This window comes from Puma concolor, chromosome E4 (genome assembly GCF_028749965.1).
Source record: "Puma concolor isolate L17-30 chromosome E4, mPumCon1.1.hap2, whole genome shotgun sequence".
In the NCBI taxonomy this organism is placed as follows: domain Eukaryota; kingdom Metazoa; phylum Chordata; class Mammalia; order Carnivora; family Felidae; genus Puma; species Puma concolor.
This window is the reverse complement of record NC_141683.1, coordinates 25000299-25022681: the sequence shown is the minus strand read 5'-3', so window position 1 is coordinate 25022681 and position 22383 is coordinate 25000299. Positions and strand designations below refer to the sequence as shown.

The following is a 22383-nucleotide window of genomic DNA, read 5'->3' as shown; positions in this document are numbered from 1 at the left end:
TACCAGACTGTTTTGGTAGAGTAAGGTTGGTCTCTTTGTACAGTTACTCTCTTTTTCTAAAATTATTTTGAGAAAAAAAGAATAGGAGATACTACTTTTTAAATAGCTTAATCCTAAACTCAGTAGGCATTAGAACATATTCTAAAGCCAAACTAAAAATCAACATCGAAAAAGTAAATCAAATGGACAAAATGGAAATAGCAAAAATAAGATATTTTATGTTAAATTTCTTTCATATCTTCTCATTGGTATATATGAATATTAGTTACATATACATATACATGATATGATCCGATTAGTTTTTCAAAATAAGATATATTCAGACTATTTTACAAATAACATGAGGATAATTAAAGACATGTGGCAAATAATATATACACCTCTATAAATAAAGTTATCGGTTGCAATGAAGTTTTTAAAAAATAAACTCTAGAAAAAGCAGAGAGATCATATTATACTATTGAGGCATTTGAAAAAATAAACTTATGCTTAAAAATTTTCTTAAATATGACTATGCAATTTCCTCTTGAAATTTTAACAGTGTAAAGACCATGAAGATAATTACAGGATTATGAAAAGCAAATGGGAGAACAGGTCATAGCTATAAGAAATTGGGCAGAATACAATTATGCCATAATTAGGAATGAAGAAAGTTACTATCAGGAAACAGCCTGAATATATCACTGAAATCAAATTTCTTGAAATGTGTAGTATTTGGATCACTACTACCTAATGCCAATTATTGTTCAAGTCAAAATGGTAGCTTCTTACAATAAATTGTTAGTATATATTGACTGGTTGCTATCAGAAAGGAGCTTAGTTGGAGGGAGACATTAAAATAAGGACCTTTAAAAACTGTAGCAGGAATGATTCTGCATCTGAATAATTATCATGTCAATCCTGAGGATAAGGATTAAAAAAGAAAAGAAGAAAAAGAACACACACTATACCCGATTTCACCTGTAGTACTTGTGGAATTGTAACTGATGGAAGATTTAGAAAGGTGGGGATGATTTCAATCCTCCATTTTTACATCTACTATCAGTCTTCTGTAAACACAACTGATGTTTCCTCAGTCCTTTTTTGTTTGTTTATGGAGGGTGCAGGAGTAAAAGAAGACAGAGAGAGAGAGAGAGATTCAGAGACAGAGAGAGAGAGAGAGAGAGAGAGAGAGAAAGAGAGAGAGAGAGACTGAGAGAATCCCAACCAGGGTCCATTCCCAGTGTGGAGCTCCACACGGGACTCAATGTCAAGACTGAGATCATGACCTGAGCTGAATCAAGAGTCCCATGCTTAACCAACTGAGCCACCCAGGAGCCATGTTCCTCAGTCTTGAATGTCCTCCTCCCTGGCATCCTTATTTCCATGACTCCCATCCAACCTTCAAAGCCTACCCAAGATGCCGTCGTGACCCTGACAGATTTGGCTCTCTTCATTCCACCTCTTACAAACAAACTCCCCAACCTGATCCCACTCCAGACTCTCATTCCAACTTGGATTTCTTGCCTCCTCTAAATGATCCTGTAGTCTCTCTTTTGCTTGCCTCCATCACAATGCTTTATATAGTAAAATACAATATGTTGATGAAATGCAATAATCATTCCTTTTGTTTTCCCCACTAAATGGCCTTTTGGTAAATGCTAGTCCTAATGCCTGGCACTTAGCAGGCACTTAGCAGTCACTTAAAAAATGGCCATTGGATGGGCAAATAAATGAAAGAATGAATGAATGGAAGAATATGAAGCTCTTGTGGAACCTTTCCATTATATCCGCAGATTGCAGGCAACCCATGGGAAGAGCACAGTGGACGGTAACCAATGTAAAAGGTAAGACATGACAACACATGTACAGTGATCTCAAAGCTCTATTGCATGAACCCAAGAAACTCTGCTATCTGTAACTCCATTGTATCTCTTGTCTATGTGTCTTAATTTTCAATTTATGCCATAATTTTGAAGTCACGAATCATTTTAATTTTGTTCAAAAAGGCTTTGGGGAGCCTTTGAAGGAACAATTCTGTAATCACTTTCCTATCTATTACATTTTTGGTCAACATGGTTTGAGAAACTTGGCTCTCTCAGTTAAAACGTCCAAACACAAAGTACTCTGTCAAACCTATTTAACCCTTTTGTTATTTTTGTGATTTTTTTCCTAAACTGTAGCACATTTTACCCCAAATATATCATCTCTTGTTTATGCACCATATTCTGAAACTAGTTAAAGTTGTTAAGCTATGGGTAAAATGCACATCAGTTTAGTGAGCACAGGATAGACTGGTTGGGAAAAACTCACATCCTGGGCAGGTAGGAATGGTGTGTGGGGTGACGGGGAGGCATAACTGGGAAGAAGGGAAAGTGCAAAGGTTGTAGATCAGGGATTGGGCAAAGAAAAGTGGATCGATGTAGACTTGGCCAGTAGCCCTAGCAATCAAAGGCCAGAAGAGAATTTATGTGTCATTGGGGGACATACTTATTTTCAGCTAAGAACAATTTCAACAAAAGTTGATAATTGACTTCTAGTTTAACATTATGTGCAGGCAGAAAAGTAGCATATGCATTCTCCATTATGTCTACATTAAAAATAAACAAGGCTTGCTGTGGCACACCTCTCCCTCTCGTGACACTCCCGGGGCATCTGCTCTGATCCTTCTCATCGCACTCACTGTCACGCTTCACCCATCAGATCTCCCCTCCCAGGGCCACAGCACCTTCCAGAGTTCCTTAGTCCCTTCTTCACCCTCATCATCCGTTTCTACCTTTCCTCACTGAAATTGTAATAGAGAACTTATCAGCTTATAATGATTCACAGTAAATTGCAGTAAAGACTATTGGATTTTACTATTGTAAAATATTTATCTCAGTGTCTGGTATTCCACATAAATTTCAGGTTTGTTGAATCCAGTAAAATCAATACATTTCTTTTTTTCTTTTTTAATTTTTTTTTAACGTTTATTTATGTTTGAGACAGACAGAGACAGAGCATGATGGGGGAGGGTCAGAGAGAGGGAGACACAGAATCGGAAACAGGCTCCAGGCTCTGAGCTGTCAGCACAGAGCCTGACGCGGGGCTCGAACTCACGGACCGCGAGATCACGACCTGAGCTGAAGTCAGCCACTTAACCCACTGAGCCAACCAGGCACCCGGTCTTTTTTTCTTTTTTAAAAAACATTTTCTTTTTTCTTTTTTTTTAAATAGAATTTATTTTTTTTAATGTTCATTTAGTTATTTTGAGAGACAGGGTGCAAACAGGAGAGGAGGAGAGGGGGACAGGGGGAGAGGGGGAAAGGGAGGGAGAGAGAGAGAGAGAGAGAGAGAGAGAGAGAGAGAGAGAGAGAGAATCCCAAGCAGGCTCCCAGGTGTCAGCGCAGAGCCTGCTGTGGGGCTCAATGCCACAAACTGTGAGATCATGCCCTGAGCTAAAATCAAGAGTCGGATGCCTAACCTACGGAGCCACCCAGGTGCCCCTACTACATTTCAAAGAAGAGAGGATACTGAAAGCAGTTGGGACACTGCACAACTTTAAGTCACACCATATAGGTAAACATCACACAACTATTTCTAAAAACTGGAGTTTTCTTGACGGCAGAAGGCGAATTCCTATTTATCATATTGGCATTGAAACACAGAGTTCGGGATTAAACGCCACTACCTCAAGTTTTCTGGATTACATAACTGTGTATAACATTCATACACATCTTTATAAAATAGTACTTTTAATTAATTTATAAGTAATTCTTACGATTGATAACATCAATTATTTTTTCCATTTGAGGGTTAACTCTAAAGTTGGAAACCATCTTGTACTTGAAACAATATACAAAAAATTGTTTTACTTTGTTTTCTGATAGAAGAGAATCTCTCTAGCTTTGATCTATATTTTAGGTCCTGAAAGATTATTTTTGGCCCTTGAAACCTCCAGAATTAGGTAACACCCACATCTCTCCAAACAAAATGTTAGTAGGTTTAGTAGGCTTTTAATTTATTCACATTTCTCAGCCAGGAATTTCTGGGCTGTGGCTAATTTCAAAGATTATACACTTTGTAGACCCGAAGTCTAAACGGTCTACATGAAAAGCTGGTCATAATATATTCCAGGAAACAGAAACTAACTACTATGTGGTAAGATTGAGGGACTGTTATTCTAAACTTTGTCCTGTAAATATGACCAGTTCTTAGCAGCCTGTGGTGATTCGTCCAACTGCGATGTTTTACAAGGAAAACAACTAATGTTTCTACACACCTGGCAATGGCAAAGCAGAGAGCCTATTGCATCCAAAAGGTACTAACTGGTCTCCATGAAACTTGGGCCAATAAATTCTTCCTATGGGCTATCATTCCTCTTTAGAGTGAGGAGGATTTTTTGAGGAATGTTCACTCTGAACAGGACAGAGGCAATTTATGAAATGCTAAAACATTAAGACTGGTTGAGTAAAGCAGATTGTGCTGGTGTTCCAAACTGTCTTCTCAATTCCTCAATTTACCATTCACTATTCAATGTGGTATTTCTCAATATCTCAATTTACTATTTCATATTTATTTCTACATGGGAAATAAAACCAGAGGCAACTATTGAAGGATATATGGATATTTTTAATGAGTAAGGTTACTTTGTTGAGTGAAATTTCTGTTAGGTATGGTAGACTGATGGCATTGGCATTTCAAACCAGTTTTAGAACTTTTTGGCAAACAAGGAATAAATCACAGTTCTACACCTGCTGAAAATTCATGTGATTTTTTTCTACTCACTTGTGCATCATGTGCTTTTTTGGGAAAATCATGAGGCTAAAGTATTGCCTTAAATACTTTAAATAGTAATGTTACAGTTTCTCTATTAGGAATTAGCCGGATTTAGAGTCAGACTCACGACAGCGTGTAGAGTGCTAACGCCCAATTCACCAGCAGAAACGGATGCCACATTTAAACACATTTTGGTGAAATAGAAAATACAGGTGAAATGAGTCAGCTGGAATCAATTATGTAAGTAAGGAGTTTACATCAGTATTACTTAATTTTTAATACATGCTTTATAACACCCGATTTTAAAATTTCAAATTCCACTTTGTAATCACTGAAACAGTTTAATTAAACTTGGCATCAATTCTTGATTTTTTTTTAAATTTTTTAATTTTTTTTTTAATTTTTTTTTCAACGTTTATTTATTTTTGGGACAGAGAGAGACAGAGCATGAACGGGGGAGGGGCAGAGAGAGAGGGAGACACAGAATCGGAAACAGGCTCCAGGCTCTGAGCCATCAAGCCAGAGCCCGACGCGGGGCTCGAACTCACGGACCGCGAGATCGTGACCTGGCTGAAGTCGGACGCTTAACCGACTGCGCCACCCAGGCGCCCCAATTCTTGAGTTTTAAACATGGGCTGGAAAGAAAACAAATCTTCCTTACATGACAAATGATGTCCACATAAAGCCTAGGCAAACAGCATGTAAATATTGAAACACTGAACATACTCCTGCTAAAGAAAAGACAAAAACACTTGTGTACAGAAAAAGATGTTTGTAATGGTTTGTAGCATTAAGAGTGTTCTGGAACTCTTTGCCGATACAATAATATTTTACATTTGAATACACACTGCAATATATTTACATATGCAGTAAATACGATTGTATAGCTAGTTTCAAAGGTGGCTGGATATAAGGTTTCTGAACTATAAATCAAGCAATAGCATATCAGAATGTGAAACTAAAAACGCTACGTGTCTCAGAAAAAAAAAAAAAATGAAGCATATTTGAATAAACCTTAAAAAAATGACTGAGGAATATAATTAAAGAGAGATACCTGCCTTCATTTTCTAAATTGAAGACCATCAATGACAGAGCTTTAGTGTTATTTGTTGGTATATTTCAATGCTTAGAGGCTGACAGGAAGCAAGCATTCAAAAAAACTTGCTGACTTCGTGAAATGTTTTGGAAATTTATGAATGATAGGTAACTCATTTGTTTTAAAAATGTCATTCAAAAAAAGTAAATCAAATAGTATCACAGTTTCCTATCATGAACTAGAAACCAAATTCCATCCAAAGAAACTTTTTAATCTATTGAGAAGTAGTGTTAGAATTAAATGTAATTATATGTCTAGAAATCGCCTTACTAATGCCAGAAAATAAAAACTTCTACATTCATATTCACTATTCTCTTAAGAATAGTCTTTAGACTGGTCTTCTAGAATATACCTCAAATACAACCACAGGAAAACACCCATGAGAATATTTGGATGGTATAAACATTGCATATTCATTTTTTTCAAATTTATATGGTATATTCATGCCAAAGGTACAAGTAATGCTTGCCTGTCTATAAGACTTTTAAGGCCGTGACAATAACAGTTGTAAATGCTAAAGAGATTCTTCTTTAGAAAGAGTTAACATCTATATCTGAGATAAATCTAGTCATTAGTTGATTTGAAGGTTTCTATTGTCTAATTTCTGTTCTGGTTCTATATATGTTCATATGCTTCTTCATACTTTCACAGAAAGCATTTGGGTAAAAATTCTAAGCAAAAAGAGTAAATTATGTTTTATGATAATTACAAGGGAAATGCTTATATTACAGCATTCAAAATATTAAAACATGTTTTGAATTTTTACATTAAATAAAATCATGATGAATAATCACATCACCTAAATAAGCTGCTTCTATTTTTTGAAACTTAACAATGTCAAAAGCCACTCACACACTAAGCTACAGAACAGTAATTAAATCACAATCTACGCCAAATTCCTATTACCACTGTGAAAAGCAGAACAGAAAATGTTTTATAACACAGGAAAGGCTTTCTTTTTTTCACTCTTACCTTCTGCAACACAAACAGTCCACCACATAAGCCAAACAACCTGTGCTGAAAATCTCATTTTGAGGATCCTTTAGGGGCACATTTAATAGCCGACACTGCTCACTCTATGTCAGCTGCTCTTCAGCTAAAAGTTGTGATTAGAGCAGGAAAGCACTTGCTCCAAAAGGAAGTTGAAACACAGTTTGGGAATGAAAGGGATTACTAGATGCTCCGCCCATCAGAAACTTTTGCCAAGTAAAAGAAAAAAATCAATCACAAGCCCCAGCAATGCCAGAGTTGGAATCAGACTCCCACTGCACTCCCACTGAATGTTAATGCTGTGACCCACTTTTGTTTTTATAAACCCAGGCTGTTCTAAGTTGGAACATGTTCAGGTTCTTGGAATGTGCAAGGCAGTAACCGGTGATATACTTCGGATTTCATTAACTCTCTAATTATTCAAACCCATTCAGATCTATCGTGTGTACACTTCAAAAGATAAAATAATAAAAGCACCTTTAAAAATCATTTACAGGGGTGTCTGGGTGGCTCATTCGGTTAAGCATCCAACTTCAGCTCAGGTCACGATCTCCCAGCTCGTGGGTTCAAGCCTCAAGCCAGGCTTTGTGCTGACAGCTCAGAGCCTGGAGCCTGCTGCAGATTCAGTCTCCCTCTTTCTCTGCCCTCCCCCCCCCCAAATATAAATAAACATTAAAAAATTTTTAAAAGAAATCATTTACAGAGCTTGACGTTAGGCAACGCTTTCACAAACAAGACCCAGACAACGTGAGTGAACTTTGCCAAGAATGCAGTGCTGGTTGATATTTGCAACCTGCTTTTCCCGCAAACCATGCACTTCTTCTTTTTTTTTTTTTTTTTTTTAATTTATCTTTATATTTTTTTTCAATATATGAAATTTATTGTCAAATTGGTTTCCATACAACACCCAGTGCTCATCCCAAAAGGTGCCCTCCTCAATACCCATCACCCACCCTCCCCTCCCTCCCACCCCCCATCAACCCTCAGTTTGTTCTCAGTTTTTAACAGTCTCTTATGCTTTGGCTCTCTCCCACTCTAACCTTTTTTTTTTTTTTTTTTTTCCTTCCCCTCCTCCATGGGTTTCTGTTAAGTTTCTCAGGATCCACATAAGAGTGAAACCATATGGTATCTGTCTTTCTCTGTATGGCTTATTTCACTTAGCATCACACTCTGCAGTTCCATCCACGTTGCTACAAAGGGCCATATTTTGTTCTTTCTCATTGCCATGTAGTACTCCATTGTGTATATAAACCACAATTTCTTTATCCATTCATCAGTTGATGGACATTTAGGCTCTTTCCATAATTTGGCTATTGTTGAGAGTGCTGCTATAAACATTGGGGTACAAGTGCCCCTATGCGTCAGTACTCCTGTATCCCTTGGGTAAATTCCTAGCAGTGCTATTGCTGGGTCATGGGGTAGATCTATTTTTAATTTTCTGAGGAACCTCCACACTGCTTTCCAGAGTGGCTGCACCAATTTGCATTCCCACCAACAGTGCAAGAGGGTTCCCGTTTCTCCACATCCTCTCCAGCATCTATAGTCTCCTGATTTGTTCATTTTGGCCACTCTGACTGGCGTGAGGTGATATCTGAGTGTGGTTTTGATTTGTATTTCCCTGATAAGGAGCGACGTTGAGCATCTTTTCATGTGCCTGTTGGCCATCCGGATGTCTTCTTTAGAGAAGCGTCTATTCATGTTTTCTGCCCATTTCTTCACTGGGTTATTTGTTTTTCGGGTGTGGAGTTTGGTGAGCTCTTTATAGATTTTGGATACTAGCGCTTTGTCCGATATGTCATTTGCAAATATCTTTTCCCATTCCGTCGGTTGCCTTTTAGTTTTGTTGGTTGTTTCCTTTGCTGTGCAGAAGCTTTTTATCTTCATAAGGTCCCAGTAATTCACTTTTGCTTTTAATTCCCTTGCCTTTGGGGATGTGTCGAGTAAGAGATTGCTACGGCTGAGGTCAGAGAGGTCTTTTCCTGCTTTCTCCTCTAGGGTTTTGATGGATTCCTGTCTCACATTCAGGTCCTTTATCCGTTTTGAGTTTATTTTTGTGAATGGTGTGAGAAAGTGGTCTAGTTTCAACCTTCTGCATGTTGCTGTCCAGTTCTCCCAGCACCATTTGTTGAAGAGACTGCCTTTTTTCCATTGGATGTTCTTTCCTGCTTTGTCAAAGATTAGTTGGCCATATGTTTGTGGGTCTAACTCTGGGGTTTCTATTCTATTCCACTGGTCTATGTGTCTGTTTTTGCCATGCACTTATTCTTTTAAGGACGTGTCACATACGTGTGTGAAACAACAGGATCACTCTCAATGGACATAAATGAGTTTAACAATTCAAAACTCAAGAAACTGGAATGCTGGATTGTTAAAACTCTATGTTGAAATACGATAAGCATGAAGAGAAGGGAAGCAAAGGGTCTGCTGAATCTCGAGAAGGTGAAGACGCCTCTGCAGCAGCACCGAGCTCAGGAAACCGCGCAGCACTAGGTCTCAGGGAAGCCCCGGTTGTCCCTTCAGTCAGTCCCTCTCGCCCTCCTCTCACCACACACAGGGTGACCACTCTCCGGATCTCTGGGAACATGGAGTCCATTTGCCTGTCTGGTACTCTGCATCAGCTGAGAGATCAGATACTGAGTCTTTAGTATTCAGAGCCTTTTGTGAAAAATCGTGTGTCATTCAACCACGCTGTTGGGTTTAATTGCGGATCATTAATTCTTAGGGCGTGTAATGTTCAATTCTTTGAACATATCTCATTTTATTTGTGTGCCTGCCACTGGGCATCGGGGTGGATTCTCGTTTGCAGCTAACAGAAGTAGTGCCGCTATGAGCCTATTATGAGGTTTTGGTAAAGACAGGTCGTCATTCCTGATGAGTACATACTGAGGAGTGAAATGGTAGGACGTGACGCGTGAATACGTTTACGTCTACCAGGTAACATCAGAGCGTTTTCCAAAAGGATTCTGCTAACTGGTGTGCCATCAGCAGTGTATACATTGCTCCAAATCCTCAACACACTTGATGTCCCCAATCTGTGCGATTTTGGCCATTCTGGTGAACACAGAGCAGTACCTCTTTGTGGCTTTAATACGCCTTTTCCCGATGACAAATGAAGTGGAGAACTCGCGTGTAGCAACTGGTCATTTAGATATCCTCTTGGGTGAATTGTCTATTCAAGTCTTTTCTGCTGAGTTATCTGTCTTTTACTTATCTCATTGTGGGGATTCTTTCTATACTCTTTGTACATTCTTGGACATATGTACTATAAATATTTTCTCCGTCGATGGGCTGTCTATTTGCTCAGTGTTACATGTTTTTTACTGAGCAGAATTTCTGCATTTTAAATGGAACAGTCAGATGTTTGGTTTTCATAGTTATGCTTGGGTGTAATTTTTTCAAACGTATTCTTCAAGCCTGCTTTGGAAGTTGGTAGCCAGCTTTGGAAGCTGGACACGTTTTCAGAGGGTTCAAACCACAAATTCAGGCTGAATTCACTGACACGTGTAAGCAGAAAAGAATTCTGGGTCACTAGTCGCCTTGCACGTCTATGGCTCTAGCCACAGCAGAGACAGTCCTTGTTAATGTCACGGGATAGAATCATTGCAATGGACAAAAAGAAATCATTGCAATGGACAAAAATAAACTGTTTGGAGATTAAAACCAAAAATAATTTTCTTGGGGCACCTGTGGCTCACTTGGTTAAGTATCCGAGTCTTGGTTTTGGCTCAGGTCATGATGTCACACAGTTCTTGAGTTCAATCCCCATCAGGCTCCACACTATGAATGTGAAGACTGCTTGGGATTCTCTCTCTCCCTCTCTCTGCCCTTCTGCCCCTCCCCCCCCCCCCGGCAGTGCCTGTGCATGTACACTCACTCTCTCCCTCAAAATAAATAAACAAACTTAAAGAGGTTTTCTTAATTTTAAAATTGAATTAAATTTAAAATTGTTTCCCGTTTGGATTAGTACCTTTCGTGTCGTATTTAAGACATCCTTGCCTAGTCCTAGGATGCAATAATGTTTTCCCCTAAAAGCATTGTTTTCTCTTTCACATTTACAACTCATTTGACTTTTGTGTATGGTATCTGGTACTAAGAGCGACAGACGTACTTTTAAAATATAGCTATCCAACTGTTCGGGCAATATTTACTGAAAATATCACCGCTTTCCTACTACACTGCTTCACTCTGACTTTTGTCTTAAATCAGGCAACTGGAAATGTGTGAGTCTATTTCTTAATGTCCTCAGTAAGCTCAGTGAGTTCACCAAGCTCATCACACCACAGAAGCTAGAAGTCCTGCTTTAATTTTTTAAAAGATTGTCTTCTAAAGTGTCGATTTCTGGTAACTTGGGGTTCTTCTAGTTATCTTTTAAACTGATTTATTGCTTAACGTTGTTTGGTCTGAGATGTACTCTCAATAATTCCAATCTTTTAAAATTTCATAAGATTAATATTTAAAACATATAAGGAACTCAACACCCAACAACAAGATATAAACTTAACACCCAAACAACAAATAATCCAGTTAAGAAACGGGCAGAAGACATGAATACGCCTTTTTCCGGAGAACACATCCAGATGGCTAACAGACACATAAAAAGATGCTCGACATCTCTCAACATCAGGGAAGTACAACTCAAAACTACAATGACGTATCACCGCACACCTGTCGGAATGGCTAACATAAACAACACAGAAAACAACAGGTATTGGTGAAGATGTGGAGAGAGGGAAATCCTCTGGCAATGTTGGTGAGAATGCGAACTGGAGCAGCCACTCTGGAAAACAGTAGGGAGGTCTCTCAAAAAGTTAAAAATAGAATTACCCTACAATCTAGCAACTGTACTACGAGGTATCTACCCAAAGGATATAAAAATACTAATTCAAACGGATACATGCACCCCAATGTTTATAGTAGCAACAACAGCCAAATTATGGAAATAGCCCAAATGTCTAGTGACTGACAAATGGATAAAGAGAGGGTGGTATACACATAACATAGATACATACATTCACATATGGTATACATACACATACATATAATGGAATACATATACATGTATGACATACATATATATTTATAATACACACACACACACACACACACACACATAATGGAACATTTCCCAGCCATAAAAAAAGAATGAAATCTTGCCATTTGAAATGACATGGATAGTGCTACAGAGTATAATTGCTAAGTGACATAAATCAGTCACAGAAAGAAAAATATATATGATTTCACTCATATGTGGAATTTAAGAAACAAAACAAAGTGGGAAAAAGAAAAAGAAAAAAACAGACACTTAAGTATAGAGAAAAACCTCTTGGTTACCAGAGGGCGGGTGGGGAGGGGATGGATGGAGATCTCCTCCAGCCCTCCCACCAGCCCAAAGATTAGGAACACGACAGGGATGTCCACTCTTACCACTATTGTTTAACTAAGTGTGGAAGTCCTAGCTTCAGCAATCAGACAACAAAATGAAATAAAAGGCATCAAAACTGGCAAAGAAGAGGGAAACTTTCACTTTTTACAGAGGACATGATACTCTATATGGAAAACCCGAAAGACTCCACCAAAAGGCCCCTAAAACTGATACATAAAGGCAGCAAAGTCACAGGGTACAAAATCAATACACAGAAATCAGTTGCATTTCTATACACCAATAATGAATCAACAGAAAGAGAAATCAAGAAATTAATCCCATTTACAATTGCACCAAGAACCATAAAATACCTAGGAATGAACCTAACCAAAGATGTAAAAGACCTGTATGTTGAAAACTATAGAAAAGGTATGAAGGAAACTGAACGAGACACAAAGAAATGGAAAAACATTCCATCCTCATGGATTAGAGGAATAAATATTGTTAAAATGTCAACACTACCCAAAGCAATGTACACATTCAATGCCATCCCAATCAAAATTGCACCAGCATTCTTCTCAGAGCAAATTTGTATGGAACCACAAAAGACCCTGAGCAGCCCAAGTAATATTGAAAAAGAAAACCAAAGTGGGAGTCATTACAATCCCAGACTTTAGCCTCTACTGCAAAGCTGTAATCATCAAGACCAGGTATCGGCACAAAAACAGACACATAGACAAATGTAATACAGAACCCAGAATAAGACCCACAAATGTATGGCCAACTAATCTTTGGCAAAGCAGGAGACAATATCCAATGGAAAAAAGACAGTCTCTTTAGCAAATGGTGCTGCAAGAACTGGATAGCAACACGTAGAAGAATGAAACTGGACCACTTGGTTACATCATACACAAAAATAAACTCAAAATGGGTGAAAGACCTAAATGTGAGACAGGAAACCATCAAAACCTTAGAGGAGAAAGCAGCCAACAACCTCTCTGATCTCAGTCGCAGCAATTTCTTGCTCAACACATCTCCAAAGGCAATGGAATTAAAAGCAAAAATGAACTACGGGGACCTCATCAAGATAAACACCTTCTGCACTGCAAAGGAAACGATCAACAAATGAAAAGGCAACCAATGGAATGGGAGAAGATATCTGCAAATGACATATTGAATAAAGGATTAGTATCCAAAATCTATAAAGAACTTACCAAACTCAACACCTAAAAAACAAATAATCCAGTGAAGAAATGGAAGGAAAACATGAATAGACACTTTTCCCAAAGAAGACATCCAGATAGCCAACAGACACATGAAAAGATGCTCACCACCACTCATCATCAGGGAAATACAAATCAAAACCACAATGAGATACCACCTCACACCCATCAGCGTGGCTAAAATTAACAACTCAGGAAACAACAGATGCTGGCGAGGATATGGAGAAATGGGAACCCTCTTGCACTGTTGGTGGGAACGCCAACTGGTGCAGCCACTCTGGAAAACAATGTGGAGGTTCCACAAAACATTAACAATAGAACAACCCTACAACCCAGCAATAGCGCTACTAGGAATTTATCCAAAGGATACAGGAGTGCTGATTCATAGGGTTACATGGACCCCAATGTTTACAACAGAGCTTTCAACATAGCCAAATCATGGAAAGAGCTTAAATGTCTATCAGCTGATGAATGGATAAGAGAAATATATATATATATATACACATATATATGTATATATATGTATATTCACTCGTGTGGACCTTGAGAAACTTAACAGAAGACCATTGGGGAAGGGAAGGGGAAAAATAGTTACAAACAAAGAGTGAGGGAGGCAAACCATTAGAGACTCTTAAATACAGAGATCAAATGGAGGGTTGATGGGAGGGGGCTGGGGAAAGGGGAAAATGGGTGATGGGCACTGAGGAGGGCAACTGTTGGCATGAGCACTGGGTATTGTATGTAAGCAATCAACGATGGGAATCTACCCCCAAAACCAAGAGCACACGGTACACACTGTATGTAGCCAATTTGACAACAAATTACGTTAAGAAAAAAAAAAGATATTGTTTGTGATGAAGACACACTGGAGGTGACCACAAGGTCCACTCGGAGAGGACCTCTTCCATCACCACACAGCAGGTAAGAAGGCTCAGCGTCCCTGAGCTTGCTGACCTGGAAAATGTCCCCACGATCTTAAGTGGAAAAACAATACAGATAAAGCATAATTCCATTTGGTTGTATTTTTAACCATACACAACAAAATTGTACGTTTTCATAAGCACACATATACATGTATTCAAGAAGGGTGACAAGGATGTATGCATCAAATGATACGGTTACTTCTAGGAGAAAAGGTTTGTGAGGTGAGGGGGCTTTTGATTTTTCGGAACTGTTCCTATGAATGCTTCCTTATTTATGTTTAAAGGTTGAACAACTCTGTAAAAATACACTACAAACCACCGAAATGTAGCTTTGGAGTTAGTGAATTTTGTAGCATGTAAAATGTATCTCAAGAAAACTATCCAAATAACTTAGGAGCATCTGGGTGGCTCAGTCAGTTAAGCGTCTGACTCTTGGTTACAGCTCAGGTCATGATCCCGGGGCACATGGATTGAGTCCCATGTCGGGGGATTCTCTCTCTCTCTCTCTCTCTCTCTCTCTCTCTCTCTCTCTCTGCCTCTGCCCACTGACATCCTCTCCTTTTCACAAATAAATAATGAAAAACAGAATTAAAAGAGAGGATGATGATGTAGATGATGAAGAAAAAGGTGTTAAGGCAATGACAGACCAAGAAAGACCAAGAAAATGACACAGACCAGAGACTAAGACAACATTTACATGCAAAGTGGTATGGAAAGACATTTCATGGAAAAACTGGGGGAATATGAATGAAGTCTACAATTGTATTCATAGGGCTGTGCCAATGTTAATTCCTTACTTTTGATACCTGTACTCTGGTTATAAAAAACGTTATCGTTACAGGAAGCTGGATAAGAACTCTACACTATCTTTGCAACTCTTCCGTAAATGTAAAATTACTAGAAAAAAAAAAAATCAGCAGCAGCAAATACACTTGGCCCAGATATAAAGACACCTCCACAGGCTCAGGGCCAAGGCCCCAGTGGCCCACTCCAGGAAAACCTGTTTGTTTTTTTCTCGTGTAATCCTTTATCCATATGCATTGGAAGCTGTCATTTCTCAAATCTTCCCCCAGTTTTACCCAAGCTTTTCCCCCAAAGGCACAGCGGACTGACACAGTACCTGTTCCCCAGCAAGGCAATGGCACAGAGGTCACCCTTCTGTACCTGAGGCAGACCAGCAGGGGGCACCACGAGTCCTGGCAGCATCAAATCTGCAGCAAACGAAACAAATGCATCACAACCTGTATTCTGCCTCTAAACAATTCCAAGTTCTACTTCATCATTTATTCATTCACTCAACCTACAAACCTTTATCAGGTATCAGCTAGGTTATTGATAATGAAAATTAAAACACGGCAACCTGAGTATCACAGCATTTCCCTAGGGGGGCTAGTGGTCCAACTGAAGCACCAAGGCCAGTTCCATGACCTATCTTATTCTGGTTTCCCAAATTTAGCCTACTGACTTAAAGGACAGCATACGGCAGTTCACAAACTATTTTCTCATTGAAGTACAAAGTAGAAAGCTGACTGAAGCCTTTCAACAGCGTCGTAGAGGCCCAGGGACCTCACGGAAGCAGTCAAGAGAGAGATGAAATGCAAACGGGGGAAAAATTCCATTTTTCAACCATATGAACGCAGGAAGCGGGTACATTTATTGGAGTAGTCGGTCCTTCCTAAGCGGGTTTCAGTCGATAGCCAGAATATAGGGAAATCTTCTTACCTGCTCCCCCCACCAGTTTTTCAAGCACCGGAGGCCACGTCGTGAAAGCTGGGAGAAGGTCAGGATAGGACCACAAGGCATACACTGCCCAAAAAGAGACACAGATTTATTGCCAAAAAGTCAATCCCCTGGGGCACTGGCAAAGCCAAACGCGAAGGCCACTTTAATTCAGGGACAGTAAAGGAACTCAGCTCAAAGCTAGAGAAGAGGCTGTGAGGCCCAAAGAGGGTTCATTCTGGTTTTTGTGTGTTTTTGTTCAAATTTAAATGTATTTATTTAAATTCAAGTTAGTTAACATACAGTGTAGCCCTGGTTTCTAGGGGTTTCCTTCTTAAAATAGGCAGATTCTTCTTTTTTCTAATATACCTTTTCATCTTTTAATAATCGCAATATAAGCGATTACAAATATACATAAAAATGCTTACAAACCACATAAACATATTTATACCATTATACAGCCATATAAAATGGACATATGGAAGGATAAATATTAGGATATCACCAAGAATTTCCACACTTGTGAAGGTGGTAAAACTACTAAAAATTGAAAAAGTATACACATATACAAAAGTACATGTGAATATAATTTTTAAAAATTATAAATGGTAATCACTCTCTTGTCTTTAAAGCTCTCTCCTCAGTGACTACGGAAATCTTCTGTGGGTATGCTTAGGAAATAACAGGGAGGCAGTGGGCCCACAGGCTTTGCTATTGGAATGAAGAAGGTAGATTCTTAAAAACCTGGATGTCACCTGAGACTGGGAGACCCCATCATTCCACCTGATTGTAGTTGTAGAAATGGGCACAGCAGGTAAAAGCGGGGACAAACACCGAGGAGGATTCCATTTGTGACCTCAGAAACAAGTAGACTAAGAACAGGGCACCAGCCTGTAAACAATTTGGAAATTTCCGCATGTTTATTATTTGTATTCCCTCTGTTTTCATAGTGATTAGTGGTAAAAACCCTTAGATCAAAAAGCGCCTCCTGTGTCCCTATAGCAGCAAAGTGGGGTGGGGGCAGGAGCGGCCCAAGGAGACTGCCCTACGCTGCTGCAGCCCAGCTTCGGGCAAGAAAAGCCCCAGTGACAAAGCAGGTGTCAGCAGCTAGAGACAAAAGGACCCTAGATGTCTGAGTTCTGTCACAAGGAGAGAAAGCAAAGGATCCTGAGAGCCAGATAGAGCCGAAGGAAGAAACCCTGTGAGGTATCTCGATGGGAGTACATCACTAAGACCGCTGGGTACGTGGTTTCATTAACCCAGCTTCTTTCCTATCACAGGATCTTTTCAGTCTCTAAAGAAAATCCTGCCAGCCATCGTTTTAAGACGTATTTCCTACATGTCCTGAAATGCCACCCTTTTTGAGACCCCTGCTCCATCCCGAGTTAACCCACTAGGAACTACTGTTCCTTCATCTCAGAATATCTCTTGGCAACCGCGCTCTTTCTGTATTGGCCCTTTCATTCTCCCTCCTACGGCAGTAAGTTTCGACCTTGAAAGACCCAATTCTAGGGACACTGGGCCCGAAACGATTCTTACGGATGGTACTGGGAGATTTGGCACTTACTGCTTTGAGTAAGACAGGTGAATGAAAGAAATAAGGAGAAACGGATGCCAGGCAAGGATCACAGTAATGGCCATGTCCATCCTGTTGCCATACCTGTCGGGTACAGATTTTTCTCCACTTCGAACAGGATGGGGTTACCACCGCTCACGTACACAGTCACTGCATCCCCTCTGTGAGCATACAGTTTCACAGTGTTGAGCTCCTCCTTTGGTACCTGTGAGGTACCAACACAGAGACCTGATCTGTTCCTAGAGTGGGGAAAGCAGCCATCACATCAGCCCGAAGCTTTCTCCTGCAGAAAGCAAACCAATGAGTGGGATGAATCGTGCCTGGATGCATTTTGAGAAATGCAAAGGATTCGGAAGGACTTACTATCAAATCAAGGGGCCAAGGAAAAACTGCTTTATGATGCCCTACTCTCGTACACTCTTCCAAAACATCCTATTCTCTTTCACATCCCATGTCTCCTCTATTGTCACATATTCTTGGGGGCAAGACTTTCCATTTTACGAAGAAAGAGGGAAACTGAGATCCAGGCAGTAACCAAGTTAGCCTGACTTTGGAAATTCAGCCCTGCCTTCCTGCCTCTATGCCTAGCCCTCGCACCCACTCCCTTCTCTCTATGCTTGGCAAACCTGTCCAGATGGTTAAAAAGCTATACCAGGGCACCAAGAGTGACAACTATAGAACACGGGGTCCAAAATTCGCAACGTGCTATCTGCGTTTGCGACACTGTCTGAACAGATACGGTTCTCCTCAAAACATGTCCCTTAATTCTCCCTCACCTCTCCCTCCATCTGTCTGTCTCTCCTGCCAGAAGTAATCACTAGACACTTTTCCTCCTATCGTTGTAGTTCTCGGTTCCCCATCTGATTTCTCCTCAGGGACTCCAAGCTCTTAGGAGAGTGGCACCCTGTCCGTCTGTCTTTCTTCCTTCCTTCTTTCCTTTCTTTCTTTTTTGGCGCCCTCCGCAATACCTTCTATAGATCGCAGTCAGTAAGCGCTGATTGAATTACGTTTTCCTTTAAACGAACTACAATATCCAAAAGATAGCCTGGGAGATAAATCAGGCCTCCTCTCCCTCTTCACCCTCAAAACATGTCTATTCCAGCCTGGTCCCCTGGGGTCCCTTCCCCCGCTGGACCCCTCGGCCTCCACCCCGGGTCGGCTGAGCTAGTCCAAAAGGGCTGTGGGCCAGCCGGGATGGAGAAATGGCTGGGTGTCCTGGTGGGCGGGACAGGGCCCTTCTCTCCCTCACCTGTCCGACCCCTTGATGGCCGTGTTGGACTTGACCCGAAAGGCCTTGGCAAACATGTCTGCTGGAGTGGCCTGGGGAAGAGAAGGAGAGCACAGACGCCAGGGGCCGTCAGGAACGCGACAACGCGGCACCGTCCCCACCCGCAGCCCTGGCGGCAGCCATGCTGGGGCCCGGCCGGGAAAGAGGCCCGGCTGGAAACCCGGGCCGCGCAGCTTCGCGGCTTTGGCCGCTGCCCAGACCGCGGCCGCCCCTACTGACAGGACCCGGAACTGAAGTGGGGAGGCGGGGCCCGGGGAAGGCGGGGCGGATTCCCGCTGCGGCCCTGCGCCTGCGCGACTGGCTGGCTCCTGCACGCCTGCAGGGGTCCCGCGGTGGCTAAGGTGCCTCTGTCTATTGCCGCTCAGTAAGCGTTAGGGCGTCGTGACTTCCCTTCAGTTTAATTCAGCCCCACAGAAGTAATTGACCGTTGTGTTTTATTCGTTTCGTAGCCCTCTCGAATGGTTTTCTTAAGGGCTTTGTCTTTGCAATTAATTGCACGCTAGGAAGTCTCCGAATTTTCTCTTCTGTTTTAAATTTACATGGGGTGATAGCAATACGGGGAATCCGCCCTCGCCCAAGGTTTGCGCCTCATGTTATGAGTAAAAACACTACAAACAATCTTCAAATCTGTTTTAAAATATTTTTGACCCCCTGTAGGTAACTTTTGCAAAGCGTTATTGCATTTTGCGTCAGGTGTTATTTGGGGAGGGAGGGGTTTCCAAAACTAACTAAATTATTCACGTTGCTTATTAAAAAAAAAAAATCTGTGAGCCAGATTAGGGTCAGGTTATGGCTTGGCTTCTCCCTAGCAATGTGATCCTGGGCCAACGGCTTATTCTAAAACTCTTGCATTCTCTGAAAGATGTGGATGGAGTACTTACGTCATGGGGTTTCCATGAGAAACGATTGAGGTAATGAGTGTGATGTGTTACACAGTGTTTTGCAAATTTGCAGTCATATTTTTCAAAACTCTGACAGGTGTGAAGTCTTGGGTTTCCCTGAAAGGGACTGCTGTGTGCCCTGGAGGCATGGATTTAAAGACCTGGGGTCTTGGCTCCTACTAGGTTAATTTTTGCGTATGGGAACGGTTAAGGGCAGAGTGTCCATCCACCAAGAAATAAATACTAATTGCTCGTTCGTTGACACAGTTACACAAAGGAGGATTTCACACTGGGCGTCCAAAGATTAGGTCTCCCAGTGTCTGCCCGCCACCAGGATTCTCACAAGGGCCCCTAACGTGGCCTGGGGCCAGGCGCAACTTGGGCTCCTCCTACCCTTCTGACCTAGGAGGCCTTTATTCTCAAGCACCCCAGCGACAAGGCCAAGGTCAGAGGAGCCCAGAGGAGGGCAGTGCCAGACAGCCTTTTCCCTTTTGGTTCCCAACGCAGCCACATGTGGAGACGCTTGATCCGGACTGTGATGGTGACCAGTGTCTACCGCAGCAAAGCTACTGAGGCAGCCTCTGTGCAGGGAGCTGAGGAAGGCTATTCAAGAGAAGATTAGAATGATAAATACGAAAACAGCAAGGTACAGATAAATGTGTAAAATCACCTCCCTTCTATATATTGAAAAAAGGAGATTAATAAACACTGGGAGGACGACAGAAACTAATAAAAATATAACTTTATTAAATGAGGAAACAGATAAATGATGGAAAAAGCTTACTCTTCAGAGAGCCTTGTCATGTGACTTTGACTTTTGAAACATGTAGCTGTTTTTCATATCTAAAAAGTTTAGCTTAATAGAGGAAGAAGCATGATTTAAAATTAAAATATGAATGCAAATAAATGTAAAACTGTATTAAGTTGGGAAGTGAACCAATCAGAGATAAGGATTATTTGAAGTCATTTTGGAAGAGAGTACTTACATTCAGAGTTGAACATCCCGGGGCAAAATAAATGCAAAGACATTGTAACCTTCATTCAGCAGTTTACTTGGTAGTAGTAATGTTTGCATTAAACTTTTTGTATTATTTTTGCAAATGTTGAAACATAAGAATACGTGAGTAAAGAGAAGAGACAGAAAATGTATTAGAAAGTTTTTTAACCCTGTGTTATTAAACTTGAATTGTAAGATCCAATAGGAGCAAATGAATTCTAAATTTCACTTCTAGTTCAGTCTTCTGACAAGCCAAAAGACATTTAAAGTCGTTTCCACAGTGTTGAACATTTCTATTCCAACATAATTCTCTTCACAGGATGGTACAATTCTTGGGCTCTAAACACTATTTCCCAGTAAAAGGAATCAGACCCCTTTGGAAAGGTGTATGCTTACAGGCATTGGGCAGGGAAATACCCAGCGAGCCTGGAACATCATGTTGTCTTAAGAAATGCTCAAAGAATAATGGGGTATAACAAAGCAATCAGCAGCTAGTTTCAAGAGGCTCTCAACTAGCCAAATTGGGGATAATTTGAGCTTCAAAGACAATGCCTAGAATTAATTATGACAAATTGAATAATAACAATTCAGGAATCCATGTGGATTATTTATTTATTTATTTATTTATTTATTTATTTATTTATTTATTATTTTGAGAGAGAGGAGAGCTCGGTGGGGAGAGTGGGGCAAATGGAAAGAGAGAAAGAATCTTAAGCACACTCAGCGCACAGACCAGAGCTCGAGCCCTGGGCTCGATCCCATGACCTGAGCCAAAATCCTGTTGGATGCTCCATTGACTGAGCCACCCAGGTGCCCCGGTGATACATTTAAAAAAAAATTAAAAAAAAAAAAATAAATAATATATATATATGGGGCGCCTGGGTGGCTCAGTCGGTGGAGCATCTGACTTCAGCTCAGGTCATGATCTCGCTGCTCTGAGTTCACGTCCCGCGTTGGGCTGTGGGTTGGCAGCTCAGAGCCTGGAGCCTGCTTCAGATTCTGTGTCTCCCCCTGTCTCTGCCCCAACCCACTTGCATTCTATTTCTGTCTCTCTCAAAAATAAATAAACATTAAAAAAAAATTTTAAAAATGTGTATATATGTAAAGCTATCAGAAGGTCACTATTATCAAGTTCTTATTCTAAAATATTCCTATTTAGTACCAAGGGCACAATAGTTGGATTCTAAACACTATTTCCCAGTAAAAAGAATCACGGGTGCCTGGGTGGCTCAGTTGGTTAAGTGTCCGACCTCCACTCAGGTCACAATCCTGTGGTTCATGGGTTCACGCCCTGCGTCTGGCTCTGTGCTAACTGCTCAGAGCCTGGAGCCTGTTTTAGATTCTGTGTCTCCCTCTCTCTCTGCCCCTCCCCCACTCATGCCCTATCTCTCTCTCTCTCTCTCTCTCTCTCTCTCAAAAATAAATAAACATTAAAAAAAAAAGATTCAGACCTTTTTGGAAACATGTATGCTTACAGGTATTGGGCAGGGAAGTATACAGCAAGCCTGGAACATCATGTTGTACTAAAAAGAAGAGAAATGCTCAAAGAATAATGGGGTACAACAAGGCAATAAGGAGCTCATTTCAAGAG

At 40.7% G+C, this 22383-nt stretch overlaps 2 protein-coding genes across 5 annotated transcripts in view; both read right to left on the bottom strand.

Moving 5' to 3' along the window:
• Positions 1-7026, bottom strand: part of LOC112864795 (complement factor H) — a 102911-nt gene extending 95885 nt beyond the window's left edge. For 3 of the 4 annotated variants that reach the window (XM_086694821.1, XM_086694823.1, XM_086694822.1), the window contains exon 1: positions 6806-7026. In XM_086694821.1, the coding sequence (XP_086550947.1) occupies positions 6806-6863 (58 nt within the window). In that variant the 5' untranslated portion in view covers positions 6864-7026. The remainder of the gene's footprint in view (positions 1-6805) is intronic. The other variant, XM_086694825.1, reaches the window with a different exon arrangement.
• Positions 7027-10729: 3703 nt separating this feature from the next.
• LOC147572502 (uncharacterized) lies at positions 10730-20797 on the bottom strand. Its single transcript, XM_086694616.1, has 7 exons — positions 20782-20797; positions 20189-20398; positions 18876-19230; positions 17711-17865; positions 16054-16137; positions 15452-15542; positions 10730-11600 (listed from the first exon to the last, which is right to left on the bottom strand). The coding sequence occupies exons 1-7, from the start codon at positions 20795-20797 to the stop codon at positions 11501-11503; spliced, it is 1011 nt and encodes a 336-aa protein (XP_086550742.1). The 3' UTR covers positions 10730-11500.
• Between the last annotated feature and the right edge of the window lie 1586 nt (positions 20798-22383).